This window comes from Aristolochia californica, unplaced genomic scaffold (assembly GCF_029961685.1).
Source record: "Aristolochia californica isolate CCGP_79_NKW_82.1479 unplaced genomic scaffold, dmAriCali1.0.hap1 SCAF_5, whole genome shotgun sequence".
NCBI lineage: Eukaryota > Viridiplantae > Streptophyta > Magnoliopsida > Piperales > Aristolochiaceae > Aristolochia > Aristolochia californica.
Genome location: NW_027182214.1, coordinates 40,131,685 through 40,156,798, shown reverse-complemented (window position 1 = coordinate 40,156,798; position 25,114 = coordinate 40,131,685). Strand labels below are relative to the sequence as shown.

The 25,114-nt window shown below is 40.3% G+C and overlaps 1 protein-coding gene across 1 annotated transcript in view; it reads left to right on the top strand.

Moving 5' to 3' along the window:
• The first annotated feature begins 3,298 nt into the window (after window positions 1-3,298).
• LOC137965854 (V-type proton ATPase subunit a1-like) overlaps window positions 3,299-25,114 on the top strand; it is a 45,959-nt gene continuing 24,143 nt past the window's right edge. The window contains exons 1-10 of the mRNA XM_068812221.1: window positions 3,299-3,578; window positions 4,777-4,821; window positions 6,063-6,185; window positions 6,308-6,415; window positions 6,805-6,918; window positions 7,013-7,186; window positions 8,297-8,434; window positions 18,274-18,381; window positions 18,508-18,615; window positions 18,729-18,877. Coding sequence (XP_068668322.1) covers window positions 3,438-3,578; window positions 4,777-4,821; window positions 6,063-6,185; window positions 6,308-6,415; window positions 6,805-6,918; window positions 7,013-7,186; window positions 8,297-8,434; window positions 18,274-18,381; window positions 18,508-18,615; window positions 18,729-18,877 — 1,208 coding nt within the window. The 5' untranslated portion in view covers window positions 3,299-3,437. The remainder of the gene's footprint in view (window positions 3,579-4,776; window positions 4,822-6,062; window positions 6,186-6,307; window positions 6,416-6,804; window positions 6,919-7,012; window positions 7,187-8,296; window positions 8,435-18,273; window positions 18,382-18,507; window positions 18,616-18,728; window positions 18,878-25,114) is intronic.

Here is a 25,114-nt window from a genome sequence, read left to right as displayed (position 1 = left end):
AAAGTGAAGCCCCAATTCTTCCCCTTAGGCTTTAAATAGTCACGTTAGTTGAAACATTTCTTAAATACCCTTTTAACAAGAGGGCTGAAAATAAAAATTGAATCATAAGATAAATTACAAGTATGTGACTCTTCTTCTTTTCTTTTAATAGGAGTCACAACAAGTATATCATTTTTGTTGTTACTCTGTTGACACTCATCCTCCATAAGTAAGCACAAGACCAAAATCCTTGTCCAAACATCATAGGAAGATTACCAAAGACATCAAAACGGAATCAACTAACTTCCTCTACAAAGGTGATCTGAATTTGTTGTGGAGATCGAGTTAGATGGTCACTAGAGATAGGACTTAAAATCACTTGTAATTTTCTTTGTGTTATAGTGTTGTCAACAATCACACTGTTTCATTGACCAATTCCCTTTTACGTCCACAACAAGTTACTCCATTACAATAATATTTAATTTTATAATATATATATATATATATATACAGTCGTTCGATCATGATAGCCGTTGATTGAACGACTAAGATAGCCGTTTCGCACCAAACGGCTTTTCATATTAGATCAACCCTCTGTATGTATGTATATGTATGTATATATTTATATTTGAAAGTAAAATAAATTTGAGTAATTTATTACATTTTTTTAACCCCACGTATGAGGTTACAACCTTTGAAAACCCAATATGCAGCTCAATAAGACCATAATGTATATGATTTAGGCAGCCTGATATGTGTCAGATTCTTGAGAAACCCACCACTTCCCTATGTGATAGGGGAGAACCATGTCATGCCCCGGAGGGGAAAGCCCCTTCCCCTCCTTTGTGTTGAAAAAATATCACATCAAGGGGAAGTTACTCCCTCCTCTTTTTCAACACCAATGAAGGAGAGGCACACCCCTCCTTTTTATGTAGAGGAGTAGTGCATGGGCCTCTCCTAAAGCTTATGCACCCTCACTACATAGATAAAGGGAGAGGGGGCACCCCTCCCTTTCAAGGAGCAATGATGTCCTCATGGCCATGACCAAAACAAAGCTAGAGGGAACCCCCCTTGTTCTCCTTTTCTCCTATTCTCTCTCACCAAAGAGGTAGAAGAGGAAGACGGGAGTATTGCCTTCACTAGAAGAAAAGTAGCCATCCTAGGAGAAGTGGGTCTTTTTGTTTATTAGGAATGCAATCCTATTATATAATTAAATAGTTAAAATCAAGTCCAATGGTTGTATTTAAAATTGAGGAAAATGTGGTTAGACTCGAGTCTACCAATGTTATGGGCATCTAATAAATATTACATAAATTTAGAAGAAATGGGCCTTTTGTTTATTAAGAATTTAATTTTATAGAATTAAATAGTTAATTTATCCTCATCTTTAAAAGGTTTGCACTAGTTATATTTAAAAGTGAACCAAAGGAGGTTTTATTTAAGTCCAATGAACCTTTCTTAAACCTTGCTGATTTTTAGGACTCCATGGACTTAACTCATGGAGAAAAACAAAAGAGGAACTCATTGGGAGAAAACATGATGAAGAAGAGGTTACTTATGTCCTAAGCCTTCCTAGTTCCCAGGAATGCTCCTATGGACTTATGTTTGCCCATTACTTTCCTCCTAGGCTGCCCTTCGGAGTAGAACTCCTCCACGGTCGAGTTGCGGCCGAGTTGAGCTTAGTCTAAAGACCCATGCTCGGAACTTGACATGGTATTATCAAACATCTTTCACCAAGCTTTTAATTTTTCTGATCAAGGAGAAAACGAGCAACAAAATTTTAAAAAGAAGTTTCACCGACTATGGAAAAAAAAAACGAATCATCAATATGAGAAAACATAATGGGTTTTTTGAATCCTGAAAACCATAGCTACATGTCCTGAAAATCAATGTTCTACTACCATGTTGATTTTCAGGACTACATGGATTTAGGTCATGGAGAAAAAGAGAGAGGGACTCATTGGGAGAAAACAAGAGGAAGAAGAGGTTATGGATTTATGTCCTAACCCTTCATCCTATAATATTATAATTATGTCCCTAAAATATAAACTAATTACATCAATGTTATCTCTATGATATGACTCTTTATTTACTATAATTCTATCAAAGTGGGCCTCTGGGCCTTCTCCTTGTTAAGTGGGCCTTGAGCCCATCTTCGACATGGATGTGTGGGCCTTCCTTGTTCGGGTAGGCTTGGGCCCATCTACCAACAAACCTAACTTTTTTCATTACAAAAAGTTACATTATTCATGAAAATAATTTGCTTCATTATATTATAATGGCTTCAACCACTCCTAAATCGGCGTAAGGCGTAAGAATTCATCGATATCGATCGGACGACCTTAAATTTAAATGTGACTCATCTCGGTGGATGGGGCTCATCTGTAATTTGATGTCATCTGTCGGCGGGTTTCGGTCAGGGAGGTATCGGCTCATTCATGCTTATCCCACTGGTAGCTTCATTGCTTGAATCGGCGGATCAAAGATCGGTTATGAATACCTGCCTTTAACTGCTAGAGGTGGATCGGATGAGAGGCCTCTATTTGCTTGCTCCTCCTGCTCGCTCTAGTTCACCTGGTTCACTTGTATTTAATCCGAGGTCGAGTCATCCCTCTCCTCTTAGGAGCTCTTTCCTAATTAATCCCCTTTTTTTTTCTTTCCCAGCAGAAAGACTTGGAATAATTCTACCAACTACTGTCTCATGAAAGGGAATGCAATTAAACAAAATATTAATAAATGGTAAAAAATACTTCATTGTACTTATAATAAATATTAATAAATGATAAAAATCTAAAAATAATCATGAATATATGAAATAAAAAAATAAAATAAAAATGAAATATGATTAAATTAAAGGGTTAGTGCACATATGGACTAAGGTTCGTATTTAAAAATTGATAATACTTAGAAACTCGAGCAAATAATCCTATTTTAAAGGGTCAATGTAAGAGACCATGGGTAAACTTGAAATTTGACCAAAGTAGTTAGTGTGGATACGCACCACATGGTTGGTCTGGACTATATTTGATATTGTATATATCAATTTGTATCTGGACTATGTTTGATAAGTATGTGGGGAAATAAATTTGGCTCGACCCTTGACCGACAAAAGGGGTTAGCAAACCGTCGTTTTTTGCGTTGAACTTTTGGTCAACCATGGAGTGTCTGTCGGGTCGGTTCACGCGCAGCGGTTTCTCTGAACTGAACCGACCCGCATGTTGTCCATTGGAAATGCGTGGCTATCTTTGTGGGTCTGACGGTATTAATCGTTAATCGGGGAGAATCCCAGTGGAGTTCTTAATCAGCATTTGGTGCCTCGATTCTTTTTTTCTGCCAAGGCAAATTGCTTACCATCGTGAAAGTGACGGGAATTTTTCTTTTCTCTCCGTTCCAATGGCAGTTGAGATGCAGGAAAATTGAAACGAGTTGCCTTGGAGATCTCCTCCGGTTGATGGAAAATGCGGTCTTTCGAGGATTTGCCGGAAATGGATTTTCTTCGCTCGGAGAAGATGAGCTTTGTTCAGCTTATCATCCCCGCGGAGACTGCTCACAGAGCCATTACTTACCTCGGCGAACTCGGAATCATCCAATTCAAGGACGTAAGAATGCCATATCTTATATCTCTCACCATTTAAGATCTATTTTGGTGGGTAAATTTTGCTATCCCGTCTCTTTGGTTGGCATACTGTTTTGTATTGGCTACTTCGATGTTTTGGTGATTGGGATCTTGCTTTTTTTATGTTTTATTTACTGACAATAATTTTTCTTTACCTCTTTTACCGGTTATTGGTTCGTCGGGCCGCATGTATATGAATTTTGATGAGATCTACACGGGGGAACTAGTTTTAGTACATTGTATAACGTTCTGGTTTACATTGAATGGAGAGAAGTGGGCAGCGGATAAATGTTTGACTAAATGGGTAGAAGTGTAAAAATTCGCCGGGAGAAAGTGTTCGCTATGCTAGCAAAATTGTAAATTCTGAATTCTATTTATTGATTGACATGTTTATCAATGAGAGTTTTTATCATATCTGTTATGTTAGGTTCCAGCACTTCCAATTACCTATAGTTCCGAAAAAAAAGTTACCATCAATCTGTTCTCTGCTAACCCGTGGTAGGTTCTCTCTTTGGTGAGAACATCCAACCTATGATCCGGATGAGATCTGAAGTGAACCAAGTAATACCATGTTCCACGCTGATGTATGTCAGGTTCCATTCTGTTGTCTCATTTTAGTAGAAAATGTGCACAGAACAAAAACCTGCAGACAGGATTAAATGTATTAAGATCCTACAATTTCAAGACAAAAGAAATGTGGGTCTAATTGCACTAGTGAGCAACTTATCTGTGGGCCAACACATGTTGACCTTATTAATTCATCAACCACTAAAAAAAAAAGGAAAAAAGAAAAGAAAAAAAAAGTTATTTGTATATGTTTGATATTATATTTGGTGTCTTCACCAAATTACACTCCCTCACGCTGGACATTTTCAGGATCATATATTGTCATTTTCTAGGCTAATAATCATAGTGATATTTGCATATGATCTTCTATTAATCTTGTTGGAGAATTGATCTAGCCTCTCTTCGAAGTGTATTAACCATGAAATACATATTCACACAAAATGAATGAAAAAACTTTCATAATCTAATTTAGCTTGCAATTTCTTTATTAGAAAAGCATCTAAATGCAGTTACTTTTAGATGCTTCATATCCAATATACATCTTCATGCTTGATTTGTGTTTTTGTATTTTCTATTTTTTTACTTATCAGATGTCCTAATTTTCACTTTGGCAGTTGAATGCTGATAAAAGCCCTTTTCAGAGAACGTTTGTGAATCAGGTTTGGCTCGGGAGCTGTTCTTATTTAGTCATAACATCTGGATGTTTTCCTGACTTATATTCTCTTTTATTCAGGTTATCATCATAGAATAAGTTTGTCAGGAGTTATAGTTTACAAGATTCCAGTTTTAGCTTCTATATAAAAGCTAGAGTTGTATGATTTTTTTCTCGAATAATGTTGCTATAAGTCAACATTAGGAATTTGATGTCTTAGGTAGGGATGGTGCCAAGTAGATTAAATAGGGAACTCACCCTGCCCTGCTCTGCCTGATTTGGAGATAGAGAACCCATCCCACTCTGTGGAGTAGGGATGGGGTTAGGAGAAAAGCCTGGGTTCAGGGCGAGGTTCAGCAATGGATTTCATTGGCAGAATGAGGGGGAAAGTCTTTTCTCCTCTCTTTATCTTTCTCACCTGGGCAAGAAAGTGCCAGAGGGAGGGGAGTTGGGCCCTGCCTGCTCCCCTTGTTTGTAGGAGAGGGGGGGGGGGGGGGGGGGCTTCTCTCTCTCTCTCTCTCTCTCTCTGCGTACAAAGAGGAGCCCCTGCCTGCGTACAGAGAGAGTGAAGGGAGGGCAGCTCCATTCTGTTCTCTAGCCCTTTTCCTTCATAGAGCAGGGAGGAAGGGGTAGGAAGCTCCACTTCCTCACACTATTTTTTTAATACAAAAAGGAGGATCTGTATGCAGGGTAGAGGGGAGGTAGTGGCCACCTCTCCTCTCCCAGTTATGCTGGGATGGGAGAGAGGAGTGGGCAGAGGGGAGGTGACCTCTCTTCTCTTAACTATGCAGGACTGGAAGAGAGGGCCTCCCCCTCCCCCTCTGTCGGGTGGGGATGGGATGATTGGGCCTGCCCTGGTACCATACCCCCATAGGACACTTAGTAGGACTCGGGGTGGTCAAATGAATTTCAGTCAATTTTGTGAGATTTTTATTTTTATCTTTTATGATTATTAGTTTTTGAATTTTGATTACACACACACTACACCTAATACCCCCATTTATGATTATTAGTTTTTGAATTTTGATTACACACACACTACACCTAATACCCCCAATGAGACTTGAACCCAAGACCTCACTACAAAGACCCATAAATCCCCTCATATGACTATTGAACATCTGAAGAAACTTCAAAAGAATATTTAAGTGAATAAAATTTTGAATAACAAAGTTTAACTCTGAGGAGTTTACTCTCCACATTATGTTCCTGTGGTGCACTTAGGATTTGCTGACAGCTACTTGACAGGTTAAACGATGTGCGGAGATGTCACGGAAGTTACGCTTTTTCAAAGATCAAATCAGTAAGGCTGGGGTACTTTCTTCTGGCCATCCTCCTATGCAGCAAAATATTGATTTGGAGGAACTAGAGGTGCATATTTCAATGTTTATTCTGTTATCTTTCTTTCTGGATAAAATCATTGTAGATGCAAGCTAATAAGGACCTCTACTTGTTCTCTGTCTCCCTGTCCCTCTCTCCCCCTTCTCTCCCAGTCCCAACTTGCGGAACATGAAACTGAGCTTCTTGAAATGAATGCAAATAGTGATAAGCTGCGGCAAACTTATAATGAACTTCTGGAATTCAAGTTGGTTGTGCAGAAGGTACTCCTGTGATTTCTCTGTCTCTTTCCCCTTTTGTCTTCTTTCTTTGCATAAAGAAAGAAAATTTCTTTTGTGATGAAGCTCCTAGTTCTCCAACAGTGGTCTTTCAATAAGTTGAGTTGCCAGTGCTTCATGTGCTACATCTGAGAGTTGTTTCGTTTTTTCAGATATTCTTGTTCAGTTATTGTGTGCAACTTACTTTCTGAATTTTTGTACTCACGAGGGTTCAAATCTCAATATATAACCATCAGTAATTATGTTGACAAATATTTTTCTCTTTTCGGATGTATTTCCAATATTTTTTCACTTGCATTTTTCTCCATAATATTTGACTTCATTTGTCCTGTTTATATGGTCTGTATTGTGCCTTCACCTACATTTGATTCCAGGCAGGTGGCTTCCTTGTTTCAGCTAAGAGCCCTGCATCTGCAGAGGAGACAGAATTAGATGAAAATATATATGCCAAAGAAGACTATTCAGAGAATGCATCTTTACTTGAAAAGGTCTTCCTTTTTTTCATTTTCCCTTTCTTTAAATGATTTGTGTCATAAATATGAAGGGGGTAAAGTCATCTATTGAAACACGAATAAATGACAGGAAATGCAACCTCAACCACCAAGTACAGCTGGACTGAGATTTATTAGTGGAATATTATGTAAATCAAAAGCTTTAAGATTTGAAAGAATGCTTTTTCGTGCTACGAGGGGTAATATGCTCTTCCATCGGGCACCCGTGGATGTGAAAGTGATGGACACAGTATCTACTGAAATGGTTTGTTGTCTTCTATTTCTATATAAATTCTTCTGATGATTGTAGAATCAAAAGTCTAGAGACTGCTATATGACAAATATTGCAAATTCTTCTTCTTGCTAACTATAGAGTAGGTTTGTCTTTCTTACTAATTTTGGAGGTCGTTTTACTTGCATCTTCCCTCTCTTTTTTCATGCTTTGCTCCAGCCACTCACTAATTTATTGTGGAGAAAAGTAGTTCTATTATTTGGAAAATAATATTGGTGAAATTATCTGGGGAAAAGTCATAAGAGGGGAAAATAGCCTTTGAGAGAAGAACTTGATAAAAAAAGGATAATCCATTATACCCTTTTGTGGACCAGCTAGTTCTTGCAGTCACATCATCCATTTAGTATTGTTGCTAGAGGCAATTTGAGTTCAGCGGTGACCTCCTCAAATTCTAAGAATGAGGTGGTTCATTTTTGGTGGTAGCTCAATGGGTAACCCACCTGTGGAGAATGGCTGGTCAGAGTATGCATAGGAGGATCCTTCCTGTATACTCTGTGTTAATTTGGAGTGATTGATTCTGCTTTGACTGACATAGAACTGGTGTGAGAGGATTCCATGGTTGTCAAGGGTGGGGTTTAGGGAATACACTTTACCACCATGGTGTCTTCTACCATTCTTTGAAGAAATTGCAAGCATTAGCTCCATGCTTCATGTTTTTGGGCAGTCTTTCTCTGATGGAGCCAATTATACAGCTGATTTCTTGGTGAAGAGTGGAATTACCTGACAAGGGCTGGTGGTTGGATTCTCTCTTTCTTGATCAAGTTTAGGCATTACTGGCCACTGTGTACATTTTGTATTTTCTTTTCTTTTAGTACGTACTGGTTGTTTTGGGCTTCGTTGGACCAAGAGCGGGTGTCTTGGTGGGTACTGTATTGAGACTCTTAGAATTGGATATATTGATACTTATTGAGTGACACACAAGTCTTATTTCAAATAGGTGCACCCTTACCTTGTACATTTTTTACCTCTCTTTATCTTATATTCAATATTTTCAAAAAAGAATAGTTTGCATAAATTTCTGGGCTTTTCTAAGTCTAACTTCCTCCTCCTCTTTCATGTTGTAACAAATTTGTGTTTTTGCAGGTTGAAAAAACTGTATTTGTGGTTTTTTTTTCAGGAGAGCAGGCTAGATCTAAAATACTGAAAATATGTGAAGCATTTGGTGCAAATTGCTACCCTGTTCCTGAAGACATTACCAAACAGAGGCAAATAACTCAAGAGGTATAGAGGATACAGTTTTTATTCCTTCTGGTTTAACATTTCATATGGTGATAAGTGGTGCTTTAAAACCCAAACTGGACAGTGATCTGGTGCTGTGGCCTTGTTTTATCAACTGGTTCAACCAGATATAGAGTCCATTTGTTTAAATTAGACATCTGGTTTTTTTATGCTTTCAGCCTGAAATCATTGTTAGCATCATATTGTTCTTGTAAGAAGTAAGGAGAGATACGAAGAGATGAAAATAGAAAGAAAGAGAGAGCAGAAGAGAGAGTGGAAAGAATGGCTCAAAAAACTGAACTGCCTTAGGTGTCGTGCACATTCCCAGGCTTATTTATTAAGTAGAACAGTAAAAAATTACAAGTATGCCCCTCACTTAAGTAAAACCCTAATCTTCTTTTATCTCCCACTCTACATGTCCTATTTACATGAAATCTGGGCTATAAGCATAATTCAACATAAGGAACAAGATTACATCAAAATATAAAAGTGAGGTCAGGTGAAATGACCAAATTGCAACTTGTAGTTGTTTTTCAACACTTCCGTCAAGGTGGAGCGAATATGTCAAAGAGACCCAGCTTATCACAGAAGTTTGAAAACTTGCGCTTCCCCAACGCTCTAGTAAAGACATCACCAAGTTGATCTCCAAACTGAACATATGGGGTTGTCACCTCCTTCGTCATTACTGCATCCCTAATGAAATGACAATCTACTTCTACGTGTTTTGTTTTTTCATGAAACACTGGATTGCTAGTAATGAAGATTACTGCCTGATTATCACAATTCATTAACATAGGATCTCTAAGAAAGAAGTCTAACTCTTGGACAACTGATTTCACCTACATTAGCTCACTTACATTGTGAGCCATTGCTCTATATTCTACTTCTACGCTAGATCGAGTGATAACATTTTGTTTCTTACTCTTCCAACTGATTAAGTTTCCTCCTAGAAATACATAGTACCCAGTAGTTGATTTTTTGTCAAGCTTTGAGCTTGCATAATCAACATTAGAAAAGACTTCTATTCACAAGTGATCATTAGGCCTAAAGAATAGGCCTTTCCCTGGAACTCCTTTCAGATATCTTAAAATTCTCTGTGCTGCCTCCAGATGGATCTTACGTGGGTGTTCCATGAACTCACTAACAACACTCATCACAAAAGAGATATCCTATCGGGTGACCATAACATATATAAGTTTGCCCACTAATCGCCGATACATTGTTTTATCTTTCAATTCTGGACTGTTATCATCATGAAGATTATGTCCTACTTCCATGGGTGTATCAATTGGTTTAGCTCCCAGAAGTCCATATTCTTGAAGCATGTTTATTACATATTTCCTCTGAGTGAAAACAATTCCCTCCTTGCTTCTTGCAACTTCAATACCCAGAAAGTATTTAAGTTGACCTAGATCTTTAGTCTGAAAGTGAGTTGCAGTAAGATGATAGTCCCATAAGATCTCTTCATAACAAATAATGAATGATCACAGTGGCTTTTGAGAAATCCCATGGACATAACCACTTGACTAAAATTTTCAAACCATGCTTGTGGACTTTTTTTTAAGCCATATAGAGCTTTCTTGACTCTACGTACTTTGTTCGTCTCCTCCTATGCAACATACCCTGGAAATAGCTCCATGTACACCTCCTCCTTCAGATCACCATACAAGAAAACAATTTTTAATATCAAGCTGAAACAAAGACCACCCTTGATTCACTGCAACTGATATGAGTGTTCTAACAGAAGATAGTCGGGCAATTGGAGAGAAAGTTTCAAATACATTTACTCCAAAATTTTTAGTATATCCTTTTGCAATAAGTTGAGCTTTATATCTTTCCATTGTATTTTATGGTCTATACGCATCTACACCCCACAACTACAGTTCCTAGAGGTAAGTTACATAATTCTCGAGTACCTCTATCAACCAGTGCTTCCATCTCAACATCCATAACTTTCTTCCAATGAGGAGACAAAAGAGTATCTTGCACTGAAGAGGGAATAGTGCAAGTGGAGAAGGACAAAACAAACTTACGATAGCTGTTAGACAAGGAGTTGAAGGATACAAAATGAGATAAAGGATGACGAGTACCTTTCCTAACACCCTTCCAAAGAGCAATAAGAAGGTGTAGATCACTTACCTCAGGATCAGGAGATGATGAAGAGTCATGGTCCAATGTGAGAGGGAGGTCTGGAGTAGTCTAAGATAATGGTTGTCGGTGTTGAGATACTTGTAGTGGATTCTCAATAGGAGCATCACGTGTGGGGTGAACACAATCATCAACTGGAACAAGAATGACAAAACTAGGAACTAAGGGTTCAATAGAAATTGTCTCAGACCTAGAAGACTCAAAGAATGGGACATCCTAAAAAAACGTAACATCTACAGATACTAATGTTCTTCTCATAGATGGACAAAAACATTTGTATCATTTTTTTGTCAGAGAGTATCCCAAAAATATGCATTTGATAGCACGAGGAGACAATTTATCCCTAAATGGTTAAAAAATATGAGCAAAATAGACACACCTAAATACACGTGGTGGTACAGGAAAAAGAGGTGCAGAAGGAGATAAAACCTGAATGGGAATTTTACCATCAAGAACTGATGATGGCATTTTGTTTATAAAAAAACATGTATGTACAACATCACCCCAATATGATTCAGGGTCATTCATATGAATCATTATAGTTTGAGCCACTTTAAGTGATGATTTTTGCGTTCAACTACTCCATTTTGTTGTGGAGTGAACACACAAGATGTCTTATGAATAGTCCCTTGAAAGGGGTAAAAATAAGTAAATTTTTGATTCATAAACTCAAGGCCATTGTCTGTACGCAAGGTATTGATTGAGGTTGAAACCGATACTTTATTTCATTATAAAAAAGTTGGAATACATCAAAGGCTTCAAATTTTTCTCGAAGGAGATAAATCCATGTACATCTGTTGAAATCATCAATGAATGACATAAAATACCTATGACCGAACTGACTAGTCACAGGACAAGGACCCCAAACGTCTGAGTGAACAAGATCAAATAGTTTGCTTGTCTGATGAGGTGAAACTAAAAAAGAACTTCGGTGATGCTTGCCCAGTTGTCATGACTTGCATCGAAAAGTAATATTGGAAGGAAATTCTGGAACTACTTGAATCAACTTGGCAGGTGATGGATGACCTAATCTGAGATGCCATTGTAACGGTGAATCAGCTGTGTGTAATGCATGTAAGGTATTATTTGGTATATGGCTGTCCGAATAATATACTCGTCCACTCCCACGAGTTGAACCAATCGTTTTCCTCATCACAAGATCTTGAAAGGCGCAATGAGTAGGGTAGAAAGTTAAAGAACAATTAATAGACTTAGCAATTTGACTGGCAAACAGTAAGTTTAAGGGGAATTTAGGAACAAGCAAGGCGGACTGAGGTGATGGAAAGGAGGCAGAAGTAATGCTTCCCACTCTTTGTGCGGGGGTAATTGATCTATCAAAAAGATTAACATGTTTAATAAGAAGTGACTCTTTAAAATAAGAGAATAAGGAAGACATACCTAACATATGTTTAGTTGCTCCTGAATCAAGTACCCAAGATGGTGAATGACTCACAGTAAATGCAGACATACCTGTGGGAGGTGGAGTACATGCTAAAGATGCAATGGGGGATGTGACGGAAAGTTGTGCCATACGCTAAGCAATTTGTTGTTGTTGTTGAATTAATTGTTGCATCTCATTTGTGGCACCAGGTGGAACAAGTGCAGTGACATCAAGCACAGGTGCAATACTGTCATGTGTAATAGAATTTTCCCATGCAGGTTTTCCCAATTTGATCTAACATCTGTCCGAGTAATGATTTGTGCATCCACAATGAACACTTTCTTTCAAATTTTCCATCCCCCTAGCCTCATCCTTGGCCTGAATTGTCTCTACCTCTGCCTCTGCCTTTGCTAGTCCTGTGCATCCCCTGGAAGACTCAGTGGAGGTGGATGCACTAGCTGATGTATAAAGTGTCGTGACTCTTCAAAATCTGTTATGGTCAGAAAGTAAATTGAAGTAAAACTTCCTTGATTGGGTTCAATATAAACCCAAACTCCCTCTCAAAAATGGCAGAAGTGCTTGGTTGCTCAATCTCATCCACCCCTTGTACTTACCTCGGTTTTCCTCAGTTTACGGGCCGTATCTGCAAAGATCTCTAGACTCCAGTCATTGAGAAGATGGAATTGCGGCTTGCTTTGTCGAAGGGTCGGTTGCTTAGCAAGGCTGGAAGGTTGACTCTTTTAAAATCATGTATTGCTGGCATTCCAAACCATTATTTACCCTTCATGCCTTGCCTAGCCTCGGTTTGTCAGTAACTGGATAAGATGAAGAAGCACTTCTCTGGAGAGAAAACAACCCTGATTTCAAGCACCATTTGGTCAATTGGGAGGAAGTCTGCCTCCCGAAGAGCTTTGGAGGCCTCGGAATCCGTCTCTCCAAAGACATGAACCAAGCTTTGCTCCTTAAATGGATTTGGAGACTCAACTCATTTGCTCCAAACCCTGGAAAAATATGGTGCTTTCAAAGCTCGACATTTCCTCGAATTGGTGGATCGAGGGGGGAAACAAAAGACATTTATCTCCTATGTGGAGGTCTCTCTATCTCCTCACTCCAATTTTCTCATCAACTGTCCGACTATGTGGGGGATGGCCATCATATCAGATTCTGGGAAGACTGGTGGTTGGGTGATATGCCACTTCAGAACGCCTTCCCTAGCCTCTTCAAAATTTCAAGACTAAAGAATATTACCATTTCTGAAGTCGTTGATAATGGGGGATGGAACATTCGACCTCGTCGTGGTCTATCCGAGCTTGAGGGCCTTGAAGTCAGCCACCTTTTGGTCGCTTTGCAGCCAGCTAGAATTCAAGCCAACAAATCAGATAAATTAATCTGGTGGCCAAATAAAAGTGGCTCCTTCTCAGTCTCCTCTGCTTACCTTGTGATTCGAGGTGGGATTACTCGTGGTCCCAAGCATGCAGTAGAGTTCACATGACCTCTTAGCGCTCCCCCAAAAATAAAATTCTTCATGTGGAGTGTTTGGCGCAACAAGATTCTCTCAGTGACAATCTCAGAATTCGTGGCCAGCTCGGAGTTGACCCCATTTGCCCTTTTTGCCATGCAACTGAAGAAACTGTTAGGCACCTGCTTCTCATGTGCCCTTGCTCTTGGGAGATTTGGACGTTGATTATTAGCAGAATTGGGCTACATCTTTGCTTCCTAGGAGACTTGGTCGCCACTTGCCAAATGCTTGCAGAGACCCCTGTCCCCGGTCTCGGGAAATTGATGATCTCTGCCCTCTCCGCATTCATCCCCTGGGGTCTTTGGCTAGAGCGCAATCAAAGAAGATTCAATGCCAAATTCAGCACTCAAGATAGAATCATCGAAACCATTTCAGACAATATTGCTATTTGGCTTCACTCTCACAAAGCCTTCACCCCTTTCTCGGGATCTACCATCAGAAATAATTGGAGGTGCCTTGCCCAGCTCCACACTTCCTCAAAGCCTCCCGTTATCTGTGAGTGGACTCCACCACCTACTGGTGTCCTTATGTTAAAACTTTGACGAATCTTCTTTCGGTAACCTTGGCTTAGCAGGTGTCGACGGCGTGATTCGTGATTCTCTTGGGAACCAGATCGTTTCCTTTTCCGGCTTTCTCGGTATTGCGGACTCCACAACAGCGAGCTTCAAAGCCTTCTTAATGAGTTGTGTCTTTCGAGATCACTGCTTTGGGCCTATCCTGATTGAGGGAGACTCCAAGGTGGTGATTGGTTGGTGTGAGAATGCCTTTGTGCCTCCGTGGCGATATTGGGATACCTTTTTTGAAATTTTGGATTTTGTCAATCTTTGTGACTGTTTTTGGTCTCTCATTCCGAGATTAGCAAATTCTGTGGCTAATGAGTTGGGTCCAGGACCATCCTGTAATGACTAGCCAAAGTTAGGAGGCTTCTTTTCAAGTAATAAACATGGGATTTTTTTAATCCTATATCTATGTGAGACTATTCTACCCTCTCTCATTTGGACAGATTCCTTGCCTCTGATTCTTGGCTTTGGGCCTATCTTGTTACCGCCATAAAAACTTTGGAATGGCTTATATCTTATCATTGGCCTATTTTGCTTGACACCCATTCAAATGCCTGAGGGTATTCGTTCCGTTTTGAGAATGTTTGGCTGGACTGAAAACTTCAAGAGTATGGCCGAATGTTGGTGGAAAGCTTTGGATGCCCATGGTGCTGCTGGAGGAATTCTCTCTTTGAAGCTTAAACAACTGAAGGCCATATTAAAGTCCTGGTCAAAGGAGTCAAGGTCTGCCTTTGCTTGCCAAAAGGAGTCTATTTGGGCTCAGATTCCTGCTCTGGACATCCTGGAGGAAGGTAGACCCTTGACTGATTCTGAATTCTTGATTCGTATGAATTCAGCAAATAAACTTCAAGATATAATTCATCATGACTTCATTTATTGGAAGCATTAAGCAAGATATAGATGGCTCACTGAGGGGGACATCAATTCCCATTTCTACCATGCCGTCACCTCAACCCGTCGCTGATCTAATTGGATCAATTCCCTCAAAATCAATGGGGTTTTGACCTCAGATAGATCGGAGATTATTAATGAAAACTTGAGATACTTTTCAGATTTGTATAAGGACGAAACACCGAACCGACTTCAGATCCTTTGGCAACCATTTCCCATCCAGCCAAGTTGATGCCTTAAAAGATGCCTGTCTCTAAGGACAAAATCAAGGCTGCTGTTCTCTCTCTGCCATTGGATAAAGCTCCTGGTATCGACGGTTTCACTGGGAAATTTTTTCAAATGGGATGGGATTTCCTCAAATCTGACATAGTGGTCTTGATGAAAGACTTCCAGGCTCACGGCATGACATACAGAAACATGGGTGCCTCCTTCATCGCCCTAATTTTGAAGACTCCAAACATGGAAACTTCAATGGATTTTCCATCAATCAGCCTCATTTCTAGCCCCTACAATTACTTATGTAGGATCTTAGCCTCTAGGCTTAATGGAGTTCCGCAGGACCTCATCTGCCCATAGAGGTTGAAGTATCCTAGATTCTGCTATGGCAGTGCATGAAATTGCTGATAGTTTTAGGAGTTCTGAGCCATAATTGATTGTGAAATTTAACTTTGAGAAGGCTTTTGATAGAGTATCCTGGCAACATCTTGATGACATGATGGCCCTTTTGGGTTTTGGCTCGAAATGGCGTTGTTGGATCCAAAGTTGTATTGCATCCACTAGATACTCAGTTCCCATCAATAGAAGCACCTGTGGTTACTTCAAGGGCTCGAGGGGAATCAGACAGGGGGATCCACTCTCCGTCCTCTTATCAACATCATGGGCGAAAGTTTTGCGTGGATGTTGCTCAAGGCTAGGGACCTTGGTTGACCTCAAAGTATCTCTAGTATCCCGGTCTTGAACATTCCCATCGTTCAGTTTGCTGATGATATAGTTTTATTAATGGATCACATGACCAAGTGCTCACCTTATGGCAATTCTGGCCATGTTTTGAACTTGTTTCTGGCCAGAAGGTTAACAAGAGGAAATCAAGTATTTTTGGCTTTGATCTGGAGCAAGAAACTGTTGACAATATGGCCACTCTTGGTTGCCAGATTAGCTCGCTTGCCGTCATCTTCTTGGGTCTTCCTTTGTCCTTCTCAAGACCTGATTAGGTTCTTTGAAACCCCGTCATCCAGAGCTTGGACATGCACCTCTCAACCTAGAAGGGGAGGCTCCTCCTTAGGGTTGGCAGATTGAATCTCATCGAATCTTCTCTCAGCGGGATCCCTTAATACTATTTCTCCTTCCTCCATTGCCCGACTAGTATTGCTCAAAGAACCGAAACATTAGTGAGACTCTTTCTTTGGAGAGGCGCTGATTTGGGGTTCAAACACCATCTCATAAAATGGGGGGATATCCTCCAGCCAAAAGACCAGGGAAGCTTGGGCATTAGACCTTTCAAGATTGTGAACCAAGCCATGTTGCTGAAATAGTGCTGGAAAATCAATCTCTACCCAATTCCATCTGGGCTCCTATTGTTCGTCATAAGATCCAAGTTGATCAGCTTGCTTGGTGGTTTGGTGATGGTAACTTAGCCTGTCTTTCCCCGATTTGGAGGGCCATTGCTTGCCTCTTTCCTCTTATCCATGGAGAGTGGAGATTCCAAGCTGGTTGAGGAGATAGAGTTAGATTTTGACTAGACTTGTGGGTGGGCCATCACTCAAAGATCAATTCCCCAATGCTTTTTACCTCACCTTGCAGCCGAATATAACTGTAGCCGAGGCTATTCCTAATGCCAGCTCTCACAACGCAGATTAAAACCTTGGCCTAAGAAGAGGTCTTAGTGATTCCGATGCTGATGAAGTGCTCTGCCTCCTGAAAGTCCTCAGCAGCGCTACCTCCCTAGACACTTGGATGACCTCCCTCTTTGGGCCCTGGATGCAAATGGAGATTTCTCTGTGTGAAGTGGTTTCAACTATCTTAGTAGCAGAGGCCTCCTTCTAGCTCAAACATGGCTGCTGGTCCTTATCTGCCTTCCACAAAAGCAATGTTTTTGTCTGGAGCTCCCTCCACAGAAAATTCTGACAGTGGGCAACCTCCTCAAGCATGGCACTGCCCTCCCAACTATCACCTGCAGTCTGTGTGGCTGCGAGGATGAATCAGTTAAACCTTATTCTTGTCTACTGTCCCTTTGCCTGATTTGTTTTGTCTTGTTTCCTCGGCCGTTTTGAGCTCAATTTCTGTGCTTCGGATTGCTGCCTAGACTTCCTCTCTCAGCTACTGTCAACCACTTTGACTAGGAAAGGTTGAACAATGTTGAAAGCTTGCATTGTCTTCACCTGCTGGTCAATTTGGCTGGAGTGTAATCAACGGCACTTCCATGGCAAATATAACTTTCCTAGTGCAACCTTCCATAAAGCTCTGAGCAGCATTGCCTCTTGGCTGACTACTCAGATGCAGTTCCGGCAATTTGAAGCTGGATTCATCCATGAGAATTGAGTGCAAATTGCCTCCTTAACTTACCCCAAACCAGTCAAGATACAACATTGGATCCCCCTCTCCCCCTCTTGACTGCATCAAATTGAATTTTGACGGCAGCTCCATGGGAAACACGGGGCCTGCTGGCTATGGAGGGATTTTCCGATGAAGCTCTGGTTCAAGTGTGCTTTCCTTAGCTGGTCCTCTTGGTGCTTCAGAGAATTAACTGCTCTTGGTCATGGGCTCAGGCTTTTCAGAGAGCACCAAGGCAATCTTATTGTGGAGGGTGACTTCCTATATGTAATTAACTGGTGTACTAAGCATTCCCTCCCCCTTGGCGCTTGCGCCACCTTTTCTTTGAAATTTTGGACTTGCTTCCAATGTACTCTCCTGGAATCATGTTTTGTGTTCAGCCAATGCTTGGGTTGACTTGCTGGCCAGAGAAGCAGTCTTTTATCAATCCCTCATTATGATAGTCTTTCCTTCTCAGGCATTGTAATCTCCTTGGCCTGGTGCCTCTTAATAAAGCATCTCATTTAAAAAAAAATAATGCGAGACTATTCTAGCTATCCACAAAACTGAAGAATAAAATGAAGAACCTCCACACTCAAATTTGCTCAAATTGGTAGTTTATAAGTTATTTAGTAGTATGGTACAGTTAAAACATGAATGTAGCACCAATCTTGAATTTCAGGTGCTTATGGAAAAATCAGAAAACTTAATGAGTATTCCGAGATGTATTGGAAACATTTCTTTTAAATTTGTTTTGATATCACAAACTCCTCTTCCATTTTAGTTTTTGTTTGCGAGTTAATTTTGTGCACAGGTCATGTCTCGTCTTTCCGAATTGCATGCCACTTTGGATGCTGGGCTTCGGCACAGAAATCAGGCACTTTCGTCCATTGGCTTTCATTTGAGACAGTGGACCCTTATGGTATGTTACCTGTATGAGAAAGATCTAGTCACTTTTAATCAATGGACGAATGGGTTGATTGCTACTATCATGTCTTGTCTTTGACAAGGAGGGATTCATTTGTAAATTGTTATGTTCTTATTACAGGTAAGAAGAGAGAAAGCTGTTTATGATACATTAAATATGCTTAATTTTGATGTCACAAAAAAATGTCTAGTTGGGGAAGGCTGGTGTCCTTTTTCTGCAAAGCCTCAGGTACCAACTTGGACAATTGTAATTTCTGAATTATATATTTTTACTTATGTTTGCCATTGAGAATAGTATTTTTAATATGTCTAGTAACTAACACTATCTGTTGGTGTAAACAGATTCAGGAATCACTGCAACATGCGACACTTGATAGCAATTCACAAGTTGGGTCAATATTTCATGTAATGGATGCTTTTGAGTCTCCTCCAACTTATTTCAGAACTAATCAGTTCACAAGTGCATATCAGGAGATCGTTGATGCATATGGGTTTGTTTCTGGACTTTTACCTTATATAAGGGCAGACACCTTTGTGCTTTGTCGCTGTGCTACATATATGATTTTTTAATTGTTAAAATATAGTATAAGGGACAATTTGGTCTTTTTACATGGTATGTATTTCAATGAGAATACTATCATGTTCAAGATGTTTAGATGTGTCTACGGTCCACTTTTATTCTGGTTAGAGGTGTAGATGGGTTGTTATAAGGAGTTAAGTGTAAGAGGGGTAAATGTGTAATTGTCCCTTACACTCACTTATGTGAATAAGAAGGATTAGGGGTTGAATTTAGAACCCCAACGAGAGCACTTCCCTGGCTCTCTTCTAGCACTTGTTTCTTCTTTTTTCTTCTTCTCTTCTCTCAGTCCTCTAGTTCTTGTTTCTTGACATCTTTTAGGAAGGAACATACTATCTCTAGTTATTCTCTTTTTAGCGTTTGCTTTGATTTTGGAACCGATTCTTTCTCAGATTCCACATGTAGTGCTAGTGTTAGAAAATACATCTAGGGGTATTTTCGTTATTTTATCACTTCACTGGTTAATTTTCTTTATGTAATCTTGTTCTGCATGTATCAGTGGTTAAATTTTCATGTACATAGGATGTGTAGTTAGGGAGGTATAAGGAGAAGTTTATTAAGTTTGTAGGGGCATTTTTGTAACTTGTAACTCTAAACACCTATTTAAGAAGGTTGAGAATTCATGCACAATTCCCAACAAAGCCTTTCACGCTCTGTAGAAATTTCTTCTTCTCCTTTCTTCTTTTTCTCTCAATTTTTTCCTCTTCCTTCACTTAAATTTGGATTTTTACATGGTATCTGAGTAGTAGATTGTTGCTGGGAGCATTCTACTGTCGATTCTTGAATTTTTTTGAAGAAGACAACCTGCTGGAAGTAGGGGTGGCACCGAACCGAGCCGGTTCACGAATAGCTCGAGCTCGGCTCGGACCCGGCTTGGTTCGGCTCGATTTGAAAGCATTTTGAATCAACTTCAAGCAGCTATTCGTGATGGTTTAAATAACTGAGCCGAACTTGAGTGAGCTGCGGTTCCGTTCGCGAGCTTGTGAGCCGGCTTGGTTACTAAATAAAACCCTTTTCGCCTTTCGGGACTTGGTAGTGACGGGAGGGGAGCTTCATTTCGACTTAACGTTTTGATTACGAAGTCTTTCGAAATCGAAACTCTCAGTCTCAGACACCCTCTTTCGAAAAATTTGAGAGCAAAATCGGTGACACTAGCTGCGCTATTGTAGACGATGATGCCGATTTTCTTCCTCGCTAGACCTCGTTCTACCTTATCCCTCAGCCTCTTCATCTCTCAACCGGATGTAACCGACTTCTAGTGTTGCTGACGGAAGAAATTTGACCTAAAAGGTAAGTTTATCCAATTTTTTCTTATGATTTTGAGCTCCTCAAGGTTCAGTTTTGTGAAAATTTCGGTTTTTTTCTTGTATCCTCTGTTTCAGTTTTGTTTCCAATGCTTGTTAAAAATCGGTAAGTGACAGCCTGCATTAGCTCTTCTGCGGTTATTTCTTGTCGTGTTTGCTTTTCAGTATGTTACTGATGAGCTCTTCTATGGTTATGCTTGTTAAAAATCGGTAAGTGATGGATTGCAAACATAATGTGCCAGCCTACTGTATTTGTTAATTATCTGGTTGAGGCTGCATTTTGTCAATCTATAAAATCAGCTTTTGTGATTCCAAATGGGTTTTAGAACTTATTCTCCATATGCTATGCATTTATTTTATAAGGGGATTCCAGTGATACTGTTGTAAAGTTAGCCTCGAATTTTATATTTTATTTAATGAATTTTTTGCGTTCTTTTTTCAGTTCATGGGTTCAAATTTAATTTGACACACGACAGTTCTAGATCTGGGTACAATTTTTTTTTGTTTGGCCTTAGAAGGGCCTTGTGCTCCTCACTCAGGGTTCTTTTGGATTTTGGACAGTTTGTATAAATTTTCAACTACCTCTTTTTTGGACTTTGAATATAACCTTTTTCTTTTTCGGTCCACAAAACAGTGTACATGATCATGGTTAGCAGAACCTCCCTGCATGCTTTCTCCCCCCCTTTTTAGTCAGCACTCTGTCTAGGTTATATCAAAATTTGTATAACTTGTATGCTCAGTAATGCTTCATTGCTTACACAAGGACAGGCTTTCTGAAGAATCAGGACTCTGTTCATGGGTTCTACATGAAACAATGTCTCTGAGTTTATTTCAAGTTGAGACGTGACACATGAAATCTCTGGGGCTTTATCAGTCCCCCTGGTTGGTAGGTGCTGTGGTCATCAAAATGGGCACTCATCTTCACAATTCTCTTAAGCCATTTTGAGAATTTGGCATTGTAAACTTTGAAGTGTACTCCTTGCCTTGTCGCAAGAAAATGCAGCTTCCTCAGGGGTCTTCACCTCTGCTGCATATTACAGGGCGAACAGACAAAGAAGATGCTCAAGCTTCCTAGTGTGAGATGCCACAGGAGGTGGTAATGGTTCTGTCTGTCAGAATATCACCCAATCTTGATATTGGTCTGCAATTTTTTTTTTTCAGAAAGCAAGCTCCACCAGTGGATGCTGATTATATATATACTAAGCTAACAATGCGGTTCCAACTGTGGTGGGCGTATGGACCATACAAAATTCTTAGATAAAGGGGAGGTTACCTCACAGAAGTATTGTTTCACAGATTCGCCCCATGAACAGTTCCCGGCTGGAAAATGCATCCTTTAGATATAATGCTGGTAGTGTACTGGTTAAGAATGTAATGCATGATGTTCTCAACGTTACATGGTCCCGAAATGGTCCTGATATAGGACTTGTGTTTTGAATGACACGGTTTCAATTTTTTATACATCTACATGATTAATTTAAATCCACATTTTCAAAGACTTGTAAATGCCTTTTTTTGGGTGGGTTAAAAGGAGTAAATGTTTAAATATTAAAATAGAGTTTGGATCAAACAAAAGTTATTGCCTCTTATTTCAAAATTTAAGCCATTCATTTTAAATTTTTATACAGTGTTTATGAAAAGTTTTATGTAGAGTGTATATACAAATTTATGCAGGGTTTATGATTAGAGATCATGCCCAATTTCATGTAGAGGTTATGTCCAATTTTAAGTAAAATTTATGCATAATTTTATGTACAGTTTATTTGACATGTATTTTATGCAAAATTTTAAATGTAGGTTGGAGCTTGAACCCGGCTAGAGCTCAAGCTCAAACTCAGTTAAAATTCTTGGGCTCGAGCTCGATTCCAATATTAGGTTCGAGGTTGGGCTTGGCTCAGTTCGAGTTTGAAGTATTTAAATTAAGCCCAGCTCGAACATATGCAGGTTCGAGCTTGGCTCGACTCGATGCCACCCCTAGATGGAAGGAGAAAAACTACAGGGTTTTGATGCTGGTCATCAAAGTTAAACTTTTTATTTTTATTTTTTCTACCATAACCTTAGGGTTACTGGTCTTTATGAAACATTGAAGGATTCTCTGCACTTTGATTGCCCTAATTGGGGTTTTTGAGATCTGTGTCACCCATCCCAGTGTTGGATGCCTGTGTCATCACCTAATTGATGATGTCAGCCCTAATTGCTTCCACTTTTGTATGATATTGGTTGTAATGGTTGTGAATTGCTGGTTATTAGATTGTTGAAGTGCGCATATCCTGTTTTTATGCCCTAACCTTAATTTTGTGAGTGGGGTCCACCTTGGTGATAAATCTTAAAATTGGTTGGAAGCTTAAATTGGTTATTTTGTGATTAACTATTAGTATTATGGTTGAGACTGGAGAAGTTTATACCCTAGCTAGAGTAAATTCTGGGTTTGATGGAAAGGATACCATCATGATTACTTTGAAAAAATTGACAGGGCCTAATTATCTTAATTGGGCTAAGTTTATCAAAATGTATCTTAAGGGTAGAAAGAAATGGAAGTTTTCCATGAGAGGACTAAACATATAGAAGTGGATTGCCACTTCATTCGAGATGCGGTGATGAAAAAAGATGTAGTGACTTTGTTTGTTCGGTCTGGAGATCAATTGTGAAATGTCTTCACCAAGGCCCTTGGCAAACGAGAATTTATATCATTCTGCAGCAAGCTGGGACTCCTGGATATATACGCTCCAACTTGAGAGGGAATGTTAGAAAATACATCCAAGAGTATTTTGGTCATTTTTCCCTCTAGGGGTATTTTTACCACTTCAGTGGTTAATATTCTTTATGTAATCTTGTTCTGCATGTTAAATTATATTAGATCAATGTACATAGGATGTCTAGTTAGGGAGATGAGGAGATTAAGGTTTATTAACTGTATAGGGGCAAAAATCAATTCAGCTGTGTGGCAACGATGTGAGAAGAGCGACGATGCGATGATACGATGGAGCAAAGACGCGACAGTGAGTGACGACGCGTCGATGCGAGCGTGTGTACGAGCAAGGATAATCAAGATCCAGAGAAAAAAATTGAGATATCGCAAACGATGGAGAAAGGGAGAGGGTCTCCCCAGGCGTTGATCGTGGAAAGGGGATATACGACGAGCATGCCCATGCTATCCGGCGGAAAAAAACATGAAAAACAAAAACGAGACGTGCGTGGGGACCAGAGAGGCTCTGATGGCAGCTCCCTTTCTACTCTGCGACGGTAAGAGGAAGAAAAGCAAATTTCCCCTTTCCATGGTGGCAAAAGGCTTTCCCCGACAATCATTGCCATCGGCGATGATGGTGCTAAGGATGATGGAAATGAAAGAGGTGGAAGAGACGACTTCTCAGACGGATGGACGATGATACAACGAAATAAAAAAGGTATGAGAAAATCTTTGTCGATGGTCACCCTCTCTTTCGGTGACTCGGAAATCTCACTACGGCGACTCCGGGAAAGGACTAGAGTTTCGATCTGAATCACAATAAGAAACGGATCGAAACGCCTCCATCTCGATTCCAGAGGCGGTGGAAATCGACTTCCTTCAATGTTTCGACTCTATCACCACCAAAGGGCCTTCCTCTCCTCGTCAAAGTGAGTTTTGATCTAACTCCATAACCTATTCCCTTTCAGTTTTTAAATACCATGGTGCCAGAGAATATAAAATCACCCAAAGTGGAGGATGCTTGATCATGGCGCGGATCGACATACCTGAGAAATCAGGTGCCTCTTTCAATTGGACAATCTTCCGAAACTCTCTTTTCTCCCTATTCCAGAAAACCCATGTAAAACCCCCCAAAAAACCCTTTTTTCGTCACCCGCCCCCCCCTCCCGAAATCTGGAACAGTCCCCTTGTCATCCACAACACCACCACCACCACTACCATCACCTCCCTCCAACCTTCCTCTCCCCACCCTCAAAACCCTCCAAAATAGCATCATAAACCTTCCATTTGACTCTCTTGGAGGACCAAAAATTTCTAAAACTGGCGGTGGTTATGGATGAACTATCCCTGTGCTGCAACAGTGAAGACTTATGTCACTATGTTGGCGAAAAACTCAAACTAAACTACCGTCCAGCCACCTCCTATTTGGGTCATTCGAAATGGCTAATCTCCTTTCAATCTTTGACAGACATGGAGGCTGCCCTTCAACTCTCACCAACTCATCAGCTCAACTTCTCGGCGATAAGAGTCTAGCCCTCAACCTCTCCCTGAAGCCACTACGGCCAAACCACAAACTCACATTCACCCGATTCAGCCAAAAATATTTTGAATTTGAATTCAAATTCAAATTTCAAAACCTTGATCATTCCAGCTAGAAAAGCCGACTCCTTCAAAACCAAACCTCCCCCAAGTACCATTCCAACTTTTTCTGACACATTGGAAACCCAAATTGCTCTTCCCAATGCCACTACTCTCTCAAGCAGCCACATCACCCCCCCACTTTCCCTTTTCTCACCCGCCACCTCTAATCCTGGCCTCGAAACACCCACCCACCCCCTTCAAAATACACACCTCCCTCAGACATCGATTGCAACACTGGCTTCAGCGATGACAGCCAATCCTATCAATAGCTCCCCTCAGTCTCGCCAAAATCGCCCTTAACCATTGATCTCCCCCCCGGCTAGTGCTATCCCCAAGAAAACCTCGAAAACCAACCCCTTCCCCCGCATACCACACCCTCGGTCTTTGTGTGTGCCTGCTCAACTGTGCCTAGATTACCTCGCCATCAACATCCTGCCCCACCCTCAGACCTCGAGCACCTCAAGCCCATTTCAGAAGCCCCACCCCTTGTCCCCATATGCCTGCCACCCTCCAGAAAAAA